Genomic DNA, 22,196 nt, shown 5'->3' with positions numbered 1-22,196 from the left:
ACTGGCCTAAAATGAAGGAAGAAATAACCAAATACATAAACGAATGTACAATATGCGGACAGACTAAATATGACAGAAACCCTATCAAACCACAATTTAATATCGTACCACCCGCAACTAGACCCTTTGAGATAGTACATATGGATTTATTCACTGCACAGAATGAGAAATATTTGACCTTCGTAGATTCCTTTTCAAAATACGGACAAGCCTATCATTTACGTGACGGTACAGCCCTCAGTATCTTACAAGGATTATTGACCTACTGTACACATCACGGACTACCCCTGACTATAGTGACCGACAATGGAACCGAATTCACAAATCAACTTTTCGCCGAATTTATAAGACTTCACAAAATTAACCACCACCGAACATTGCCTAATTCACCTAATGATAATGGAATCATAGAACGATTTCATTCGACGTTATTAGAGCATTTACGTATATTACGACTTAGACAAAAGGACGAACCGACAATTAATCAGATGCCTTATGCGATATTAGCATATAATAGTTCAGTACACAGCTTTACTAAATGCAGACCCCACGACATAATAAGAGGACATTTTGACCCTAGAGACCCACTGGACATTGACATTACCGAGCACTTAATGCAACAGTATATCTTAACTCATCGTGAACAAATGAAGACTGTATACGACTTGATAAACGAGTCTACCACAGCTGACCGTAACCAATTAATGAATAACCGAAATAAGAACCGCGAACCCGAAATAGAATACTCACCTGACCAACAAGTATTTATTAAAAACCCATTAGCTAATAGACAGAAACTAGCACCACGATATACACAGGATACCGTCCTTGCCGACCTCCCTATTCACATATATACCTCAAAAAAGAAAGGACCCATCGCTAAATCCCGCCTTAAACGTGCGCCTAAGAAACCCAAATAAAATTGTTACAGGTTTCGACTGGTACTGTTAGCTCACCTGACGATGGCGCTCGAGATAAGACTGGAACCACTTGACAATGGACCTGGACTACTACCCTTTAACCTTGGACAAACTAAAATTATTACCCATTACCATTCTTTTGTACAGTATATACAGCTCTCAGACTTGGAAAACCAACTTAACTCTATTGACAACCAATTGAACTATTTTAAGACTGAATTAGACAACAACACCCTACCCATATATGAACTTCAAATTGACTATTTGACCTCCAAACTTATAAAGATAAGATCCCAACTAAAAAGCTTAGAACCTAACCGCACAAAAAGAGGTATTTTCGATGGATTAGGATCATTAATTAAGAGTGTAACTGGTAACTTGGATCATTCGGATGCCGAAAAATATAACAGCGCAATAGAAATATTAGAGAATAACGAGCAAAGATTGTTATCTGAGTTCAATAATCATGTTAGCCTTAATAAAGCCTGGATGGTTCAACATTCACAATTGATTGACATCTTAGTGGAGAACCAACAGAAGTTAAATGAAACATTTAAATTACTTTTAGATAAAAATTACATTTACGAAGTTAAGTATGCCAAATTTGCACAACTCTTAGCTATTATCAGTGAAAACGCTGAGGATTTATATTTAGAAATAATTAAACTAGAAAATATTTTAGCATTTATTCGTGCATCGAGCACTCATCATAGTATGATAAGTATAGATAACTTAGAACATATGTTAACTAAACTTAGGAAAATTTATAGTAGTAATGAGATATTAGATGCTGATTTAAGAGAGTATTATAACGTCATTAAACCTGGTAGTTATTTCGTTGATAAACGATTAGTATTAATATTTAAATTTCCGATTATATCCCCGGACACTTACGAATTATTTCGCCTTTCCATCGTTCCTAACAAGTTCTTACAAACCTTTTTACCTCCGTATCCTTTCATGGCAACCGATGGAAAAGCATTCATGTACATGGAGGCTGAATGCCCGAAGTTCGGTCACCACCTTCTCTGTGAAGAAAATATTAACCATCCCTTAAGAGAGCACACTGATTGTATCCAGAGCATCATTACGCACCAGCTGATAGATAAATCCTGCAGTCCTACAAAAATTACAGTCACCAAGGAGGCCATGGAGCAGTTGGACGGACAACACTACACTCTTTTCTTCCCACAACCTACGAAAGTGGATTTAAAGTGTGGCCGTGAAGAATACTTATCTCTTTCTGGAAGTTATCTCGCCACTATTCCATATGAATGTTCCCTGCGTACAGAATCTATCACAATCATTAACATCAACGATGAAGTAAAAGGACAGCCACTGAAAATTACGGAGATCCCCAATCATCACATTTCCGTAGACGATAGTAATATGAACCAAATAACTCTTAACTCCGTCAACCTGAAAAGTCTACATAAATTAGAAGACAGGATATTTCTTCAGAAGCCACTCACCTTGGACAACACAAATTCTTCACTATACCATACGACGCTACCCTTCTACACTATTATATTTGGGGTACTCGCAGTCACCGCAGTTATAATAATTCGCCGCTATGTGAACCGCACTACCGCTACCTCTGAAAAGAAACCAGAACCCAAAAAGGACGAGGCTCACACCTATGCTACTCCTGAAGGATCCAGAACCCAGGAGGCCGTACCAGCAACATTTTCGGTCAAGGTACTCAAATAGTTGCTGCTCTGGGGGTGGAGGTGTTACATGCGCGACCTAGATGAAGACCGCCGACGCTGCAGCGCGTGTTAACTCCACGCGCGCCCTCAATTTAGATGTAGCTGACGCGACATCAGCATTTAATAATTTTCATTTGAATTATAATTAGAATTATTTGTCATTATATAGCTGGATCTCACATCGACCACTATAATCTTAAATTGTAATTTAATTAGTTTAATAAATTAGTTTAAAGTAACTTTGGTTTTTTTTGAGTCCTCCGGCTGTCGTTAACGTAATTTGCCTCATAACAGCAAAGTTAAACGCTGCTGTGTTCAGGTTTGAAGGGTGTGGTAAGAGACATACTTTTCCGAGGCATTCCAGTTTAGTTCTTAGGTAACACCTGTGGTCGATATCAGGTAGGAATACCAAATCCTATCTGGGGTTGACTACAGATGTCCATGAGCGGCAGTAGTCAATTACCATCAGGTGGACTGCATGCTCATCTGCTACCCCTATATTATAAAAAAATAACACTGGCCAAGGTTTGACATTGTACGTAGTGGGAAATAAACTTGGTCGTTATAGATAAGTATACCATTGCTAAATGTGATCAGGGAACGATATATTATGTTGATCATTACATTATATATTCGTGAGAAAACGATATCTAATTTTATTTAATTATCATATGAATGGATTACTTAGCTATTAGTATATTCGAAACAAGCTTTGGGAGAGACACTTGAGTAGGATTAAAAGCATATTATAATATTGAGATAACAATATAAAAACATTAGTACAGGAAAAGAACTGAAAAAGAGATATATAATGTTTAGTTAAATTTAGATAATTTAAAACATATAAGGACTTTCTAACTTCCTAATTATTTTTATTATCAAGATTGTTTTTGCATGTCATTAAATACTAATACTAATAGTATTAAAATGTATCCATAAGTGTCCAATTAATATAAAAAACCTGCTCGCCTGAACTTGGCAGCGTTATCAGTGACATTAACATTCGCCAAGGTCGTCGGGACAGCGTAACAAGAAACCATACTTGATAGAATAATTGTCGGCAATTGTTGGCGAATTGATATCGGTTTCTTTTCCACATTCTTATGTCTTAAGCTTTGTATAAATTTAATTGAAATTAATTATATTTTTTCGTCGTTATTGTACACTTTATAAATTTAAATAAATCACGCTTCTGTTTATTTTTTATCAAGAGACGGGTATAGTCCGCGCCAAGCTGTTAGTTCGCTCTGAAGTTGTTCCGAGCAGGTGTAGTCTTACAATTTGCTATGGCGACGCGATTCATTTCTATATTCAGAGCAGACTAGCAGTTTTACGCGGACTATATCTAACTACTGTTATTCTGTATTATATGTATAGTCACGGTAAGTAATAATATTAATGGTACCCAATAATTCATACCTTATTGCAATATTTAAGGCACGTTGTTTTTGATGACATAAAAAAGACCAAATGTCTTACCTCTATGCATTTTCCTGACTATTCTGTGCCGAAGTCCTTCTCTACCTGTTTCGCCATCACTGTGTGATATGCTGCAAGATATAATATGCATTGTGTAAATAAAATACGTGCTAGGATAAGACTAAGGCAAATGCTTACACTTAAAGAACTTTGGCCTTCGTATTGCAGGCAACATTTTTGAAATACATTTTGGACTTTTTAATTTCTCCTTAGACATTTTTTCGCCGGGCTATTCCTACGGAGACATTTATTTCTCATGTTTATTGCATATTGTATCATTAATGTTAGCGTTTTCTTATAAAGATTTATAATAACATAAATATTATTGTGACGTGCAATATAATATTATAAGTACTCATTGATACAAGTATTGTTTGTTTGTTCGTAGTTTTATGTTTATGTTTTTTTTTCATACTTATTTATTACTTTTATCATCATTCAGTTTGAAATAGGATTTCTATTTCGACCGACTTTGTTAAAGGGGGAAGTTATTTATATATGTACTCTGTATTTTCTTTCAAAATAAAATTAGTTTTCATAAAACACATTGAAAAAAAGTTAATGTAATTTGTAAATAAATATTAACGCATTATTTTAATAAACCTACTATTTTCTAACTACTAAAAAAAAATTGGGTGCTACAAAAAAATAAAGAAAATATATTACCATAAATTATAAGTTTCATATTTTAAATAAAAATGAGTAAACAAAATATTGCAGTAACTTACCTCTTTTCCCGTCTTCTCCAAACGAATTTCCGCTTCTTCTCCGGACTGGTGTTAGTCTCTGCGCTCTCCACTTCGTGTTGTTGCTCTTTACTCTTCTTATCCAGCGACTCCGATGTCTTCTTTTCTGCTGCTGCTAAATTTTCCTTCTCCAACACTTGTATCTTTTCCTTCTCGCTTAGTATGACACAAATCGGGTACTTCTTGCTCCATTGTCTGCGCAAATTAAGATTTAATAATGTTATAATTAATATTTCAGAAAAAAATACTGTATTCTTGCTTCAGTGCGATAAAAAACATATATACGGCCGAATTGAGAAACCTCCTCCTTTTTTTAAGTCGGTTAAAAATAATACAGTATACGAACATTTAATAACTTAAACATTGTAATTTAAAACTAAAATTTCCTTGACACGTGACATTTACCTATGATGTTAATACTTTACTTCCTAATGTACATAATCATGTACATATTTTTTCCAATAAAATTAAACATGTTTAATCTTCCAATTTTATATCTACCTAAATACCTTCAAGCGTACGTGTACCTACAACGTATAACACATTATTATCGTTCCAACATGAATGAGGCAAAAATTCAAACGTCTAATATTAATTTGAAAATGTGTCTAAATACAGGCATGTTATCATTGTTATCGTCCAACGCTCTGTTGGTTCTAAAACGATATAATTTATTCAGAAATTCAAGCTACAAGTTATAAATATTCATATTACTCCGTATTACGTAGGAGCTTAAACTGGTTCGCACTCTGTTGAACATTGCAATTTGTTTAAGCTTGGTGAGGCGGGAACTAATGGAATCTGATAGCTTACAGCCATATAACTAAAATAGATATTGTCACATAGACGTGGCACAAGTTTGTATGACATAAACTAATGAGTAGGGCTACAAGTAGAAGTGACACTTGCGTTCTCTATTCCCGTATTGACTTGGACTATCACATTCTATACATAATCGTTTCCCGACCGAGCACAACCCTTGTGAACACAAATGTATTTTTTTACATTCTTAGTAGAAGTCCAAAATAAAACAAAATGTTTTTGACAATTCATAAAAAATTAAAGCTTTGTAAGTAATTTCGTTTTATCCGTTAAATACTTGGTTTGAATTAAAAAAAATGTCTTACACGTCCCTAAATTGCGCCCAATAATTTCTACTCTCCATATTAAATACCACTGCATGCAGTATTACTTTTACACGTTTAGTTTTAAGTTGGCTATATTACTTAGGCATAAGCTATGGTAGCTAGGGTGTATTTTATCTTTGAATGTAAATACAAGTGATATGATAAAGCAACTCTGTGAAGTTAGAGCATTGCTGAGTGCCACACCTATTAGTAAGTAGGTATGTGCATTAAATGGTATCATATACGAGTAGTTTGTTGATAAACGACGCAAATAAAACGACGTAAAAATTAAAAATCATAAAATAGTAAAATTATCCATAAAAAAAAATTAACAAAAAAATACAACCGATTTCTATGTCACTACAAAGTAAAAAATAATTGAAATAAATGTTGGTTTAGTACATATTTCTAATAAAAAAAGATTTATTAAAATCGGTCCACTAACGGCGGAGTAATTCGTGTACAATTGTACATACATAAAAAAAAAAGATACCGGCCGAATTGATAACCACCTCGTTTTTGAAGTCGGTTAAAAATAATAACAAATCAATTTAGATTTTGAAACAAAATTTAATAATGACTTATCAAAGAAAAAATGTTCTTTCTTATTGCACGACTCATGATGCGAAGCATCAGAGAGTGCTTTACGATCGAAAATTTTTTTTGAAATTAAATAGGCAACATTCGTTACACCGTTTCGGCGTGAACAATCGTCCGTAGGTACATACAAAAACAATGGCTTGGTTAACATTATTAAGACAAACCATAACAATGTTACGAGTTTGACGCGCATTAGGTTCGACTTCGACTCCCAGCCTGGCAGATACATTAATTGAAAATTTTACATATTCTGCGTTTGGGTATAGTGGGTATTAGTATCTACTATAGTAGTAGTACTATACGCAAAGAAGAATAGAACTCTTCTTCGTGAATAGATGAAAATATTCTAGTGTTTTTTGAATATAGGGAAAGTCAATCAATCGTCCTAAGACATTTATTTTGCTTAAAATATCAATAAAACCATAATTTATGAATTTTCCATAAAAAAAGAGCTTTAACATGTTCCTTCGCTGATCTATTAAGAAACAAACACATCTTCTTTGAACCAGTTCAATAAAACGAACGATCTGTTGAGATTGGGACGAACCAAACCAATCAAACGAAGAATATAGCAAAAATGCTAGACAAGGTCACTCTCTTTGACTAACCATCTGCTTATTATATTATCGAGCATAATATAAATGATGTAAAAAAGTAAATAACGATTACACATTCGAAAAATATGTCTCATAAAAACAATTTCATCGTTATCTTAAATATCTTTATAATCATTCAAGTTGCTTAAACCGGTCATCGACCTTCGCTTGTTCTACTCCGGCTCTCACTATGTCGCTAACAAAGAGCGGACGAATTACGAAACTAGCAAGCTTTTATAGTACGCTTCCAAGAAACACTGCTTGCGACACCTCTTGACGACCTGAACGCATTGAAGTTGCATGGGCAATGAGAATGTCTATTTTTTCGTACCTCATATCGAAACATCAACTAAGTCTTCAAGATGATTATTAAGGTATATTAAAAAGAAAAATATTTTCAATGTCGAATAATATACAGGTTCGCGGTTACTAAAATGTGAATGAAGATTGTAATAATAATAGAGCACATATGACGCCTCTATTAGTTTCTATTTGATTCTATGATTTCTTAGACGTTCAGAGAATTCAATTTAGATATTAACGATACATGCTCAATTTGTGCTCACAAAACGCCTCCTGCTTATAAGGTGTAAATCTCGGAGTATCTCGTAGGTAGGAGCAAGAGGTTATCAATTTAAATAATATACCACCTTTGGTACTGTATTTTATTAAATATTGCCCTTTAATCGTTGTGCGACAATGTCGCGTGCGTGAAAATTACTCTTTTATAAATATTTTGTAATCGACTTTTAAATATTTATTTGACTAATTCAATTTTGTTCTTGTTTGTTGTTTAAGAAAAAGATAAGTCAATGGTTTCATGAATTTTTCAATTGTTAAATATTTATTTTCGTAATCACTATTAACTTTACTAATTGTTTGTTTTGTACTAATATTCGAACATGATAAACTAGCTATAATAGGTAAGTACCTACCTAAAAAAATCATTAAGAATTATCATATAGGCTTACAATACAAGTAAGCGATACGTTACACTCTAATTGGGCGCCATTATCGGGTCCAACATATGGCTGTCCCGCCGAATTCTATATTTATTTATTATCTACACTAAAAACAAATGTTTACATCATATTACATTGTAATAAATACCCAAGATACTTTTTAGTTTAAATGTATAAATATTTGTCTCATATACCCCTAAAATTTAATTAAAATTAAATCCATTTCTATATAATTTCATAAGGATGGATGGATTCTATGGATTCTTGAATATACGATAAATCGTTTCCGTAATGGATTCTATAAGGATAAATGTATTCTATGGGTTGTGAACATGTATAGGCAACCGCTTACTCCGATAATACTTAGGGAACTTACTTTAAAATTTAGTAACCCTGCAACATAGATTATGCCCTAGTTGTCTCGTCCTCGATGATCATAGAATACTGACTGTTAGTTAGCTCCCTAGCACTTACTAACGCCACATAAGTTTAAATAATCTTTCTGAAAATAAAAATTCTGCATAATCTGTACCTCGTTGTCTGTCACGCGCTGTCATAACGTCGAGCTGTCATTCGTTTTCTATGTCGCTTAACGACGCCACATGTTTGTCACCGCAATAATATATAAAATATGTTATTTTATGTATAATGTATATAGTGTTATGTTAAAAAATGACGATTGGAGACCAAACAAGAAGAATTTTCAATGGATATACGGACGGAGCGGATATACGGGCAATGTTTGTGCGAGTTCGACAACGACAAGTTCGTTCTGGAATGTATTGGTAAGTTTATTTTCTTTATTATGTTCCCGCCAATTCTGTGTTTTGTTATGGACACTCAGGCCCATCTGCGGGATGAGGCGGTGTTGAAACATCTCAAAACTCAAAGACGGTCCTTTAAAAATCATCAGATGGACGTTAAGGCAACGTCAAAAGATTTCATAAAAAGGGTTTGAAACATATCTGATGGATACTTAGGCTCACCTTCATTGTGTGACCGTGTGACCGTGTCGGTACATCTCGGAGCTCAGAGATGTACCAAGTCCCAGATAATGGACACTTATGCCCAGCAGATGGGTAAGGCGGCATTGAAATATTTCAAAACAAATGAATGGGCTTTATATACCATTTGATAGACACTCAGGCCCACCTGTGGGGTGAGGCGGTGTCAAAACATTTGAAAACTCAAAAGCCGACCTATCTGATCTTTGTTTTTTCTCTGATCATTTCTTAAGCTGCCATATATTCAGAAGGAATATCATGGTCAAACTTGCTTAAGCTGCCATGGATATTCGCAAGGAATATCATGGTCATACATTTATTGCAACTATTGTGATATTGTTTAGTTCTAAAGAGCAATGTAATAAATGACAGTTAATAACTGTTCATTGTAAACAGTGGTTAATATTCCATATAGGACCACTATGTGTCTTTCCAAGATCCAGCTGGTATGAGCACTTGAAGCATGTTTCTATAAGAATTGCAGGGGAGATTAATCTTACCAACAATAAATGAAGAACGGTTACTGATTAGGCTAATGAAAAGCCCTGATAACTTACTTATAACATTAATTTCAAGTGAACAATTTATAATGATAAAGTATTAACATTATCATAACAAATATTTATTTATACCTGAAATACTTGGAAACGACATGAAATTTATAGCCCATCTAAAATTAAACTTATTCATGAAGCAATTTAATTATTGACAAAAATATTGCTAATCAGATTGTGAATAAGGCACATAGGATTTATTTTATCATGGACTATGCAAGAACTCTCTCAGTCTGAGGAGAGACCTGTACCCAGTAGTGGGATAGAAATTGGGATAGAAGAATTGTGACCGAATGTTTGGTGAATAACTTAGAGTATTTGGGGAAACACTAACATTTAAAAAAAAAAAAAAAAAAATAGATATAGTTTCCAAAGCTCAATTCTGTGATGATGGTGGGTTATTGAATCCATAATGAAACGAGACTCATTCATTATTGATTAACAAACAAGTGGGTATTATCCCGGGGTGTAATCCATTGCAGTTGTTCACAACGGTAACAAAATCTTACATTATATCATCACAGATATAATGTTGCTGCAAAGTACTTATACTGTATCTTATACAGTACCTATACTGTACCTTAGGTAACCATGACCACAGATAAAATATGGTTTCCTATATCTCTAAAAAATTTATGTTTCAGAGGTGTTTTTCTCCTATTAGAGAAGCAGACGACTTTTTAATATTATGATGACTTACATCAAACATGAAGACTTAATAATTGTACAGCAAATACCAAAAACTAAAATTAACCCAGTTCTTTAAACTAGTGGGGACCTCTCTATACAAGTGTCCAGACGATGGCAAGAAAGAGATTGAACCAACCTGCAACTCAACACAGGAAGGAAGACAGGCATCCATTCCGGAGTTACTCAATGCTTAACCGTACTCAACTGTACAAGACTGGTATGTATAAATATCAAATTTGATTCATACCATTGATGGCATGATTACCATCTTAATTATGCTGACCTATGAATGAATATATTTTCCCTCTAAAATGAGAAATGGAAATAATAGATAACATTCATTCGGTAACAATGTACAAGTAACAATATTTAAGGAAAAAACACAAGTCAACCATTCTATTCCTTTACAATTTGTTTCCTTAGCTTAACAGCAACATGGTAATACAATGCATACGCATATTAAATATAAGAAAGAAACTAATTTTATTTCAATATTTGAACATAACAAATTTTAACATAGGCCACCTGCTCAATAAATAATTTTAATTAGCATAGACTTACATAATATTGTACTATGTGATAATATATTTTGTATACAAAACTGTTACCTAAGGCTATTTTTGCCAAGTAATAAACCTAGTGTTATTGAAGGAGTGACATGTTGCCTAGTAAGTAAGTAATAAGAACATCATTTGATATAAATTTTGTTTGTTGATATAAAAAAATGTTCAGTTTTTTATAAGAGTTTATTGCTTATTTATTATTATTGGCTGACTTTGTATAGCATATATACACTTGTTATGTACCTTTATGAATATAAATATCATAGCCTGGTATTTCATACTTGACAATTATGTGTCAACAAAAATAAATAAAATTATTCATTTAAAGGAAACGTAAGTTCCTTGAAATTCAGTCCATATAATTGCTATCTTAAATATATATTGTATTATATATATATCAATAAATTAAATAAATTTACTTTCTTTTTGAAATCCTTTGTTAAGATGACTTTAATAATATGCCACAGCAATTAGTGGATAAAATGCTTTATTAGTATACAGCACCTACACTTGCATAATCTTAAGGATTATATTAAGTAAATTTGGTGAAAAAAGCAAGGCATTTTTGAATTATATAAATTCATTCATAAATTTTATATCAAGGAACTACTTAGGTCATACAGAATGGGAATGAAATAAAATATTTAGTTTCAAAAGTATACACAATAATATTTACAACATTGGAATATTATCTTCTATGTCTCCATATTTTTATAGGACAAAATCAAAAAGAATAAAGAAACTGGAATTCAGGGTAACCTATCAGATATCCAACCTTTGTTTACCTTGATTAAAATATTATTGGAGTCTTAACCAATTATATCCCTCAAAATAATTACATATTTATTCATACAGCTGAGCATAAGATGAGTTCACAGTGATTTTTTCGTTATATATATTATTATTATATATATCACTTAATTAATATATACAATGTTTATATTAATTCGACAGTTACAAATTATATTTAATTATAATTACAATTTATGCAAATATATGTACATAAATATATACATACATATTATATATATAGAGGTAGTACATAATAAATAAATATATAAATTTATATTTGTAAAACGCCATGGGTAATTGTGCTGAATCCCACAGTGTCAAATCGCTAAAGGATCCAGCGCACCGATATCCCGCGTGCGTTCAAATAACTCCGTCTTGAGAACAAATGAGAAATTCACATACGTGTAATACAAGTATATATATGTGGAACATTACATTAATATAAAAAAAAAAAAAAAAGAAAAATGGTATCAGGGAGCATTCCTGATAGACGTTTTTGTATTCAAAATTGGGAACAAATGTTAACAAGTGATACTTTACAGTATTATTATTATTATTTTAATAGTACCTATATGTGGATAGCCTTCTTACTGCAGCAATAAACATTTGAAATGCAGAGAAAATATAAATGATTACTATATTTATTTTAGTTCGACACAAAATATTACATACTTTAGCCTCCACTATTACCAATCAAGTTAATATAAATGATAACTATACATAAAATTATGAAACTTGAGAAGTTTGGACTCTGTAAAAAAAAAAAAAAATTCATCTAGTAATATTTTAAATATTTTATTTATGTTTCATAAGGAACCACATTTGGTCCATTTGAACCGTTTTGGTGGTATCATTTAGTACACTGTGCTATAGATTGCCTCATCTATGCAATCAAAAGTTATGCAATAAGTGTTGTTACATATTATCATTTATTATATATACAGTGAAACCTGGTTAAGTGAGACATCAAGGGACCTGCAATGTCGTTTCACTTATAGAGGTATTCCACTTACCCAGTGTCTCATATATACAGGTATAAATAAATATCTGTCTCATTTACAGAGATTTACACTTTCATAAACGGATATTAACTTCAGTTTTTCACGTAATGATAACGATTGTAGCTTTTGTTTTGACATTTTTCAAATAAACATCTTTATGATAGTAAAGCGAAACTAAAACTGAAGGTAATTGAAGCTCAAAATTTGTACTTACGTACTTGGAATTACGTGTGGAATTTGTGGGTAGAATAAGAATGAGTAAACAAACAATGTTATCTCAGTTACAGAGGTTTATGCATATAAAATTTACTCGCTGTCTCAGTTATAGAGGTAACTATGATGATAAATCGAAAGAACAAATCCCAGATATAGAGGTTTACCTCGTCCCACTAACAGAGGTAATTCAGTGCCAAAGTGTTGGGACCTCAGCATGAGTTCCAGTTATGGAGGTTTCTCACTTATCCAGGTCCCACTTAACCAAGTTTCACTGTACTTATGTAATAGATAAGACTTCTGGGGCCACGGCAGTGCCACCGCCAAGTCGAAAAATATTTATTTTATAAGTACTGTGCTTATTTTTGTATTGAATGTATAAGATGCTGAATTATGCTACATTCTCTTATTATAATTGGTTCTTTTTTAAGTAAAGAAGTCATAAACACACACAGGGAAGAATTAATGGAAGCGCGGAGTTGAAACAGAATTTATTATTTGATTTTCAGGATGTTTCCTAATTGAACACTGCGTTTCCGACCGGTACAGCGACCGTTCCACCACACAGGTCAGCACCTGCGTGGCGTATTTATTTCATAGCTGTGTGATGTTTGTCCGTATTGATTCTACAACAGGTCTTTGAACATCTAACAGTCAGTATTCTATGATCATCGAGGACGAGACAACTAGGGCATAATTGTACAATCAAACAAACTTACCAAGTGTAGTTCGATTGAAATTATGCTCCTAGTTGTCTCGTCCGAAGATGATCAGTCCCACCCTCCCCTGCAGGTATTACACCTGCTCCCGAAAGTTGTAGAATCAATTAAGTGTAGTAACAGATGTCCACGGGCGGTAGTAGCCACTTGACATCCGGTGGACGGCATACTTGTATGCTACTCCTATACTAAAATATATTTACAACTTTAAACTGAATGACAGCTCGACGTAATGACAGCGCGTGACAGACAACGAGGTACAGATTATGCAGAATTTTTATTTTCAGAAAGATTATTTAAACTTATGTGGCGTTAGTAAGTGCTAGGGAGCTAACTAACAGTCAGTATTCTATGATCATCTTCGGACGAGACAACTAGGAGCATAATTTCAATCGAACTACACTTGGTAAGTTTGTTTGATTGTACAATTAGTAAAGATACTTCGCCGCCTTAAGATTGAATGAAGCCACAAATAGCTTATTTTAGTAAGTTCTTTTTTTGAATTCTTGACAAATAAAAACATTTTTAGAGCAAATTTACGAATAAATAAATAATTTACGTAATAATTACATAATTTACGTAATAAATAAATAATTATATCAAATATTTTAGGGACATTTTAGCACGGAGACGTGGCAAAACTTTTTACGCAACTATTTCAATTCTCAAAACTGGGTACATTTTCTTGTTAGGAGTGAGTAATCTTTACTAATCTATGCCCTGCAAGGACGTAAATCACCAAATTCTTAACGTCCAATTAAAATGTCGACCATATCGATGTTATTTATGAAACACGACGTCATTCGTGTCGAGTACCATTAAATGGGCGGTTATTACATTACACCCCTATCGACATTTACCCTACGCTTATTTTACGTGGAGTTTAGCAGCAAATTAACCGAATAATTGTGCTGGAAATTTTATTGAGTTAGAAAAGAGGGTGACTGTTTATGGGTGGGCCATAGATTAGAAAAGATACTTCGCCGCCTTGAAATTGAATGAAGCCACAAACTTCGAATTCATTCTTGACAAATAAAAACATTTTTAGAGAAAATTTACGAATAAATAACTAATACTGCGTAATTTACATGATAAATAAATGATTATTTCAAATATTTTAGGGACATTTTGGCACGGAGACGTGGCAAAACTTTTTTACGCAACTATTTCAATTCTCAAAACTGGGTACATTTTATTGTTAGGAGTGAGTAATCTTTACTAATCTATGTTTCCACCACTAATCTGTGTTTTCCACCCTCACTCTATAATTCTGTATCGTTAAGTATAGGAATTAACCAATTAAATTCTGTAATCTCAGTGCATAGACTAGGTCGTACACTAGTTTAGTAGAAAGTATAAAGAAATTATGAAGTGTCTATCTTTGGCAAAATTAAGTCTTGATATCTGTCAGATAGATATCTTGCCTTTTTATTATCACGCAAATCATAATTGAGATTGTCTGAAGGATAACAAAAAGATAAAAAATACTCTTCGGCTTATGCGCGAGATAAGTACTTGAAAAATCGTTTTATGATGATCTATTTATGTATGTAAAATTATTTAATATATGGATTGAGAACGTCGATATGTTGTGGTTGGTTCTTAACACAAAGAGACGGCGCACCTATTTGTCACCTGATGTTCAAGTTGTAGGTACCTACCATTGATATGCATATTAGGTTGTTATTGTGTCATATTATTAAAATAACACATGCTACAGTATAAGCATAAGCGGCTGTAGATATAGATTCAGATTCGGAGGCGTACGATTATGATTATTTTGAGTATTCGATGTGCGTATTAGAATATGATTAGGTATCACTTGTATTAGCGGGGATGAAAAATAACGAGGGGCAAGTTCAGAATTCTACTTTTTAAAGATATGTAATGTTTGTCCAAATGTCCTTGGGCTATACGATAAATTACATACTATATTCTTATAATATATTCATTCTAAGAGGAGGGTTATAAAAATAAGTAAAATCGGGTTTATGATATTGCAGTGGACATTTTGGACTTTACTTTAACGGATATATTGTACAATTACTGTTGGTGTTTCGCTTAATTTTAGCTTCCCTCATTTACGTCACTGTGGTACATCATGTCACAGTTGGGCATCAATTACGGAGCTCTAGTTGTGTATTGGATACCTATAACGGACACGTTAATTTTAGCGCTCGTGTAGGCTCAATTATGTGTCTAGACTCATTGACCTGTATCTCGACCTGGTCGGAGCGTAAACAATTGTATGTCTGTTTGTTTAGCTTTTATTATCTATATATGGTGTTTCTGAGTTAGAGAAACCTCCAATAATGAGTTTAAGATAAGGGTAGCTATAGTATGAAAAGATTTATTGACTGCGCCATTTCATGCTGTTGCGTTGTAAGTTGTTATCAATTACATGGTTAAGTAATAGTTAACACAAATCAACAATAATAGTCATAATATTCAAGACAATAAATAACAAGCCAGAGTAGATAATACTCAAGTGTCTGTCTGTATCAAAATAACTACAATTTCTTAAACATTATTGATTACATTATTTCTATCTTAGTAAAACATATGGGCTAATCTTTGAAATTGATGAAAACATTTATGTACCGGGTTTTCATCTAGGCACAGAATGAGTCCTTGTAAATGAATAAATAAATATAGGCTACCTTTGTCATAAGCTGAAAAAAGTATATAAATTACAGATGAACATCGAAAAATATCTCTTTGTGTATGTGTACACGTGCTTGGGTGTGTGTGTGTGTGTGTGTGTGTGTGTGTGTGTGTGTGTGTGTGTGTGTGTGTGTGTGTGCACGCGCGGTCACGTTAGTTTATCTGATAAATAAGTTTGTACGACATACCGTCTCCTCACAAGTCCCTTAGGCAGCAGGATGACCCGCGCCCCGCTGAGGTTGTACAATCGGTGCTGATAGAACGCCACCTTCTCAATTTTCTCGTCCCACAGAGCCCTTTTGGCTACCTTCGTTCTCGTGTATGATATCCTTAAGTTGCATCCTGTTGTAATAAAATTCGTACAGTACTAACATTATCGAATAAAAGATTAATTAGCATTGTATTGATGCGTGCCAAAAATTAGGCTACACACAATAGCATGTTTCTGGTTGTGTATTATATTAGAAGTTTTTTTTAAATACAACATGTGGCAAATGAAGATACGAAACATTCATCATACTCATAGGCAATATCAAAGTAACAAAATATTATAATCAAATTATCAACAATTATAAAAAAGCTAGATCGTCATTGATGTTTAATAGTTCATAGATATATTAAAAGACTAAGTGACATTAACAAATTGTATCGATATGAATGACGACCGGTTTCGTTAATGGCCATCAAGCAAGCCTTTATTAGAGCATTGGCTTGGTATTGACAGACATTTTAAATTGATATCTTTTCTGTGACTATTTACATATTAATTTTCATGTATCCAGGATGCCAGTGTGACTTTATGAGAGTAGTCATTATTTTTATTCCTCTTACTGATTTATTTTATTGCTAAATATTAACCCGATTGACATGATCAGATAATATTATGTTTGTTACTTTTATGTAAGAAAATGCATGCTGCTGTTATTAGACAGAAATAGGTGTGGCGGCACCACCGCCACACCTATTTCTGTATTTCGGCATTTCGGGTAGCGGCGCACCTGTTTCCGACCTTAGGTAGGAATATGTAATCCTATCTGGGGTTGATTACAGATGTCTATGGGCGGCAGTTTCCACTTACCATCAGGTGGACTGCATGTTCGCGTGCTACTCCTATATTATAAAAATAAACATTATTGTGCAGTATACATAATACATATAAGTCCTAATTGTGTTAATGTTCTTTAATTAATAAAGCATTGTGCACTATAAGGATGTGGAACAAAGACTCACCTTCGAGTTTCATAAATGCAGTCGTGGTTTTGTTTATATGATACGTATTGGGATCATAGTCGGGGAATCTGTAATGGTTGATCCAGCCCTGAAAAAATGGGTTACCATTACTGATAAATGATAATAGATGTACCATTAAGTTTATTAAAGTATGAAATGGTTGATAAAACAAGTTTTGTGAGAAGCAAAATTCACTCATCTCTCGTGTAAGATCGAATGTTAAAGAAAATGTCGCAGTATTAATAATTATTAATAGAACGTGAAACCAAAAAAATATAGATGCGAAACATTGAAATAGATAAAGGCTCGTTGTTTTTGTTTACTCTTATTTTAACGCGACAATACTTTCTCTTTTTAGTTCAGTGATTTCCCTAAACCTTGGTATAAAAATTACGGCACCTAAAGCAAGGTCATATCGTTATCAACAATTTCAATGAACATACCTCGTATTTTTTCATAGGCCTGTGTTCCTTCACAGACGGAATCGTATACGTCATAGGCATCGTGCTGCTTTTTTTCAGCTGGAAAAATCCTTTCCTCGGCTCCCACTCGCTGAAGTAATTATCCAACAACCACTGCTTCAGGTTGCCCGCAAAGCAGAAGAACCAAAGCCCCAAGAGGAACCCATTCCACACATTACTATTAGGGAACAGAAGGTAATTTACAACTAGGAGAAACGTTAGGAAATACATGAAGAAATTGAGGAAATACGTTTTTTCTTTTTTGTCTTTTTCAGGTGTGTGGAAATTGTTTCTGCTTGGGGGTAACCCGAAATTGGTGGGAAGGTTAGTTGGAATAGGCTGGGGGAAGGTAGGGTCTACGGGTTTTTTGTTTGTGTCTGTGTTGATCGGCGTCATGTCCCCGAAAGCATCGATCGTGTCTTCTAAAGCTTCGACGCCCGACTCTACTTCCATCAAACTATTATCATTTAGGCAGTCTTTGGTCACCTCTAAGGAGTCACTGTGATCTAAAACAATGTTCATATTTCATAAAATTGGGAAATAACTATAAGTATCTAATTTACATACTATGATTTTCTAAGTTAGGTATACATTAACATTGTTTGGCATGTCATCTATGTCTACATAATTAAAATAATATATAACAGTCTACATCCTAGAATATCGAAGTATAACGAGTACCAAAGCCTGATAACAAAGCTGTTTAAATTATCCTTAAATTCTAATGACTTTCCTGCATATCATTCATATACAGCTCTATAAATACTATTGTCTAGTTCAAACTATGTTATAGACCCAAATAAATGAAAAACAAAAACTTACCTAAATTTTTATGCGTGTCGTTACTCGAGTCCGAGTGGTTTTTCTGATAAGCTGGAAGACTAGATTCACGCTCAGTGGCCTTGGCAGTCAGGGGCTGAGTCATTTCTGATAAGTTCTGTATGCTACTATTTAGCGACGATACCTGCGTGTACATAACAATGTTTTTTACCGACATCCGACACGGACTTTGAATACATTTGTACATCAATTTATACATGTAATTGTTTGTACATCTTCCGCATTTATGGACTCATTACAGCTTAAGTTTCTGTGTTAAGGTTTTTCATTAATACCAAATTAAAAGGAGATACACGCATGTTTCAGATTAAGGGTGGAGGAAAATCTCGGATATTTACAGATCTTTTATATTTCTTTTTTTTATAATTTGTGATAGAGTACCATATACAGCTGAATTTATACCTCACGATTAAAAATATTATAAAGTCGCTGATTTACTTTTACAATAAAAGTGGGTTTAATATTATACCTACTTAATCCATGAGTTACTTTATGGAATTTTATGATTATAGTACTTTTGAGCAATTATGTTAGTTACGTTTTAAAGTTTGACTAGCAAAATTAATGTAAAGAAATAGGTCATTTAAGTTAATATCAAACTGTTAAAAATCTTTTCGTGTGACACAAAAAAGTGCCATTAATATAGTTATACTCATTCACTTAAGTTTTAATGGCAATTAACATAATTATACAATAAATCAATTCATTTACAAAAAAATGCCATTAGTTACAAAAAGTTTTAAACTACGAATGGAGAAATACCAGCCTACTTGGACGCACATCTACATAACTAAGCTATATTAATATTTACTAGCACCTAATAGCCATTCACTACTGACCAAGGACATTTGGCTGTTTCAATGTTGTTTGTTTAACATAACACTTTTTATGTCTAAAGATCTACTGCTTTTTATGTAAGAGATATTTAAAGAATACTAAAATAGTTTCTACTTAATAAAAATAGAGGGACCTCAAACTGAATATTTATATCATCGTTATGTATTTTTATATTACTCGTATCAAGGGTTGCAAATTGTATGGCGTGCATATATCTTTCATTTGTCAAATTTTATGATTTATTACTCGAAAGTGAACATTATAACTTCATAAAAATTTTCTACTGTCATTAAATATTTCACTGTAATTTCAGTAGTTTCTAATATTACCCAATTGAAGATTTCAAATATTACTTAAGACAAAATGCATTTAAACTTAGATAAATTGTATTAAGAGACTGATATCTCTTATTAATTATGAATCCTTCCATTTATTTTAGCTACATGCTTTATTTCTTCATCTTTTTATCTCTTATTCACTCTACATCATTTTGTTTAAAATTTGACAATTGCTGCTTAGTAGAATTGTCCAATTTAAATTGTTAGTAGACAAAAATTGGATAGACCGATGAGTACAAAAACAATACATGATTGTATTTTTATGTGAGAATATTTACTATGTAAACAAGTAATCATTCATTACTTATCTTAAACCACTAGTTAATGTAAATTTAAGTGCTTTTAGATTAAAAGATTATTAATTATTAACTAATTATAGGTTTTTTTATAGCTTATAGGTATCTAAATAGAGCAATTAGTAATAAAATAATGAATTGTAATGATGTCATTACCTGATTATCAGTATCTCCTACACTTTGTTGATCATCTTTGATGGCTGAACTTTCTTCAGAGTCCGAAGTTGAATTTTCTCTTGGTATTGACTTTTCTCTTGTTTCTAATATACATGTAAGAAAACAAGTTATAAAATGTTATATATTGATATTTATAAGGTACAATTATGTGAAACCAGTCACTCAACTTTTAATGTTTAAAATTAAAATCCTTTTTATACAAGTGGTATTATAATAATATATCTCAAACACATAAATACTAATATGAATAAATCAATCATATTAATTAAAACACGTTTTGAATGTTATCATTGTAAAACAAAAGGTTAAGCAAATCATAATTTTGAGTTTTTTAAATGTATGTATCTTCATACACTTATTAAAAGTACATTTTTCATAAAAACTGAAATAGGGATCTTAAGAATTTCAAAATGATAATATAAAGATAATCAATTTACCTTCAACTGAGCGAGTCTTCATATCCTCAACTGCCTGAGCAATTTTGAATTTGAAATCAGAGAATATTTTCCATGTTTCATTCGCTTCCTTTGGCTCTTTTGGCTCTGGTGTTCCCTCAGATGTATTTCTCTTGCCCAAGCGGTTTAAGTACTCTTTCATGGGAGACGATGTCACCTCTTTGGGAGGAGGTGCAGTCTTTGTTTCTTCTTTAGTCTCTGCTTTAACATCTTCAGGTTTATCTATAGACTTTTCTGGTTTCTCAGTCCTTATTGACTTGAAGTATTTGTCAAGAATGGAGGATGTCTTGTCTGTTCTCTTGGGACTGGCGCTTTCACTTCTAACAGGCGGTGGCTCACATTGGGGAGTGGGTGGGTCATCTTCACAAGCTTGGAAGAGCTCCTCCAGTTCTTCATTATTTGCATTGTATCTAAATGACAGGGAAGTGTTTGGCGACTTCCCTGTAATAAAATTCATTGTTATCAACACAGACTTGTAATGTATATAATCATGTTTTCGTTACACAGCTCCAAATATACTTAAATTTTGATCGTTCATAAGGATAATTAGATTCCAATAAGGAAAATACATATTTTGCTTTGCGTCATATGTATCAATTTAGTAAAAATAGAGCTGGGAGAGTTAAATATAATCATTCGTGATATGAATTAACTCACAAAGACCAATTTCGCTACGTCGCGTATGTTGAGTCTTTGTTGTCAAAGTAACAAATATACGTCTTCGAAATGAACGCTGATAAAAACGGGGAAACCCCAACCGTACACACAAAATAGAATATTATTATTCAAGCTGCCCGGTGAGTAATTCATAAAATTTATGTCGAAATTATTTAGTTAACAAAATAATAAACTATCATTCTTTACCTGTACCGGACACCTCCATAACTTGTGTGTTAATACTACATTACCGGACCAATATTTGTATCACTATGTTCTTCAAGGTTTAAAACTACACAGTTCACTGCTAATGTCTTATTTATTATTTTCTCGATATTTAATAGGCACGGAGCAAATCAAAACTCACGACACGACATCTGAGTCTGACATATTTCATTTGCCGTCTTGTGTTATGTCACTGTCAAATCGTTTTCAGTTTAATATTTTTATGTTCTTGCGAGCAAAAATAATATTGTAAGTTTTGCATAGAAAAACAATATTTTACAAATTTTGTCTATAATAGATATATTTTTAAGCGAATCTCTGAGATTAATATATAGAAAATA

General features: G+C 32.9%; 1 protein-coding gene across 2 annotated transcripts in view; it reads right to left on the bottom strand.

Moving 5' to 3' along the window:
• Window positions 1–22,019, bottom strand: part of LOC140744415 (testis-expressed protein 2) — a 41,183-nt gene extending 19,164 nt beyond the window's left edge. For both annotated transcript variants that reach the window (XM_073075994.1, XM_073075995.1), the window contains exons 1-9: window positions 21,838–22,019; window positions 20,956–21,414; window positions 20,498–20,601; window positions 18,853–18,994; window positions 18,013–18,536; window positions 17,570–17,657; window positions 16,528–16,681; window positions 4,837–5,049; window positions 4,109–4,179 (exon numbers count right to left, since the gene is read on the bottom strand). In XM_073075994.1, the coding sequence (XP_072932095.1) occupies window positions 4,109–4,179; window positions 4,837–5,049; window positions 16,528–16,681; window positions 17,570–17,657; window positions 18,013–18,536; window positions 18,853–18,994; window positions 20,498–20,601; window positions 20,956–21,414; window positions 21,838–21,856 (1,774 nt within the window). In that variant the 5' untranslated portion in view covers window positions 21,857–22,019. The remainder of the gene's footprint in view (window positions 1–4,108; window positions 4,180–4,836; window positions 5,050–16,527; window positions 16,682–17,569; window positions 17,658–18,012; window positions 18,537–18,852; window positions 18,995–20,497; window positions 20,602–20,955; window positions 21,415–21,837) is intronic.
• Between the last annotated feature and the right edge of the window lie 177 nt (window positions 22,020–22,196).

The sequence above is a fragment of the Epargyreus clarus genome, unplaced genomic scaffold (genome assembly GCF_041222505.1).
Source record: "Epargyreus clarus isolate Ecla_fem2 unplaced genomic scaffold, WU_Ecla_fem_2.2 ptg000008l, whole genome shotgun sequence".
Lineage (NCBI taxonomy): Eukaryota > Metazoa > Arthropoda > Insecta > Lepidoptera > Hesperiidae > Epargyreus > Epargyreus clarus.
This window is presented reverse-complemented; position numbering and strand designations above follow the sequence as displayed.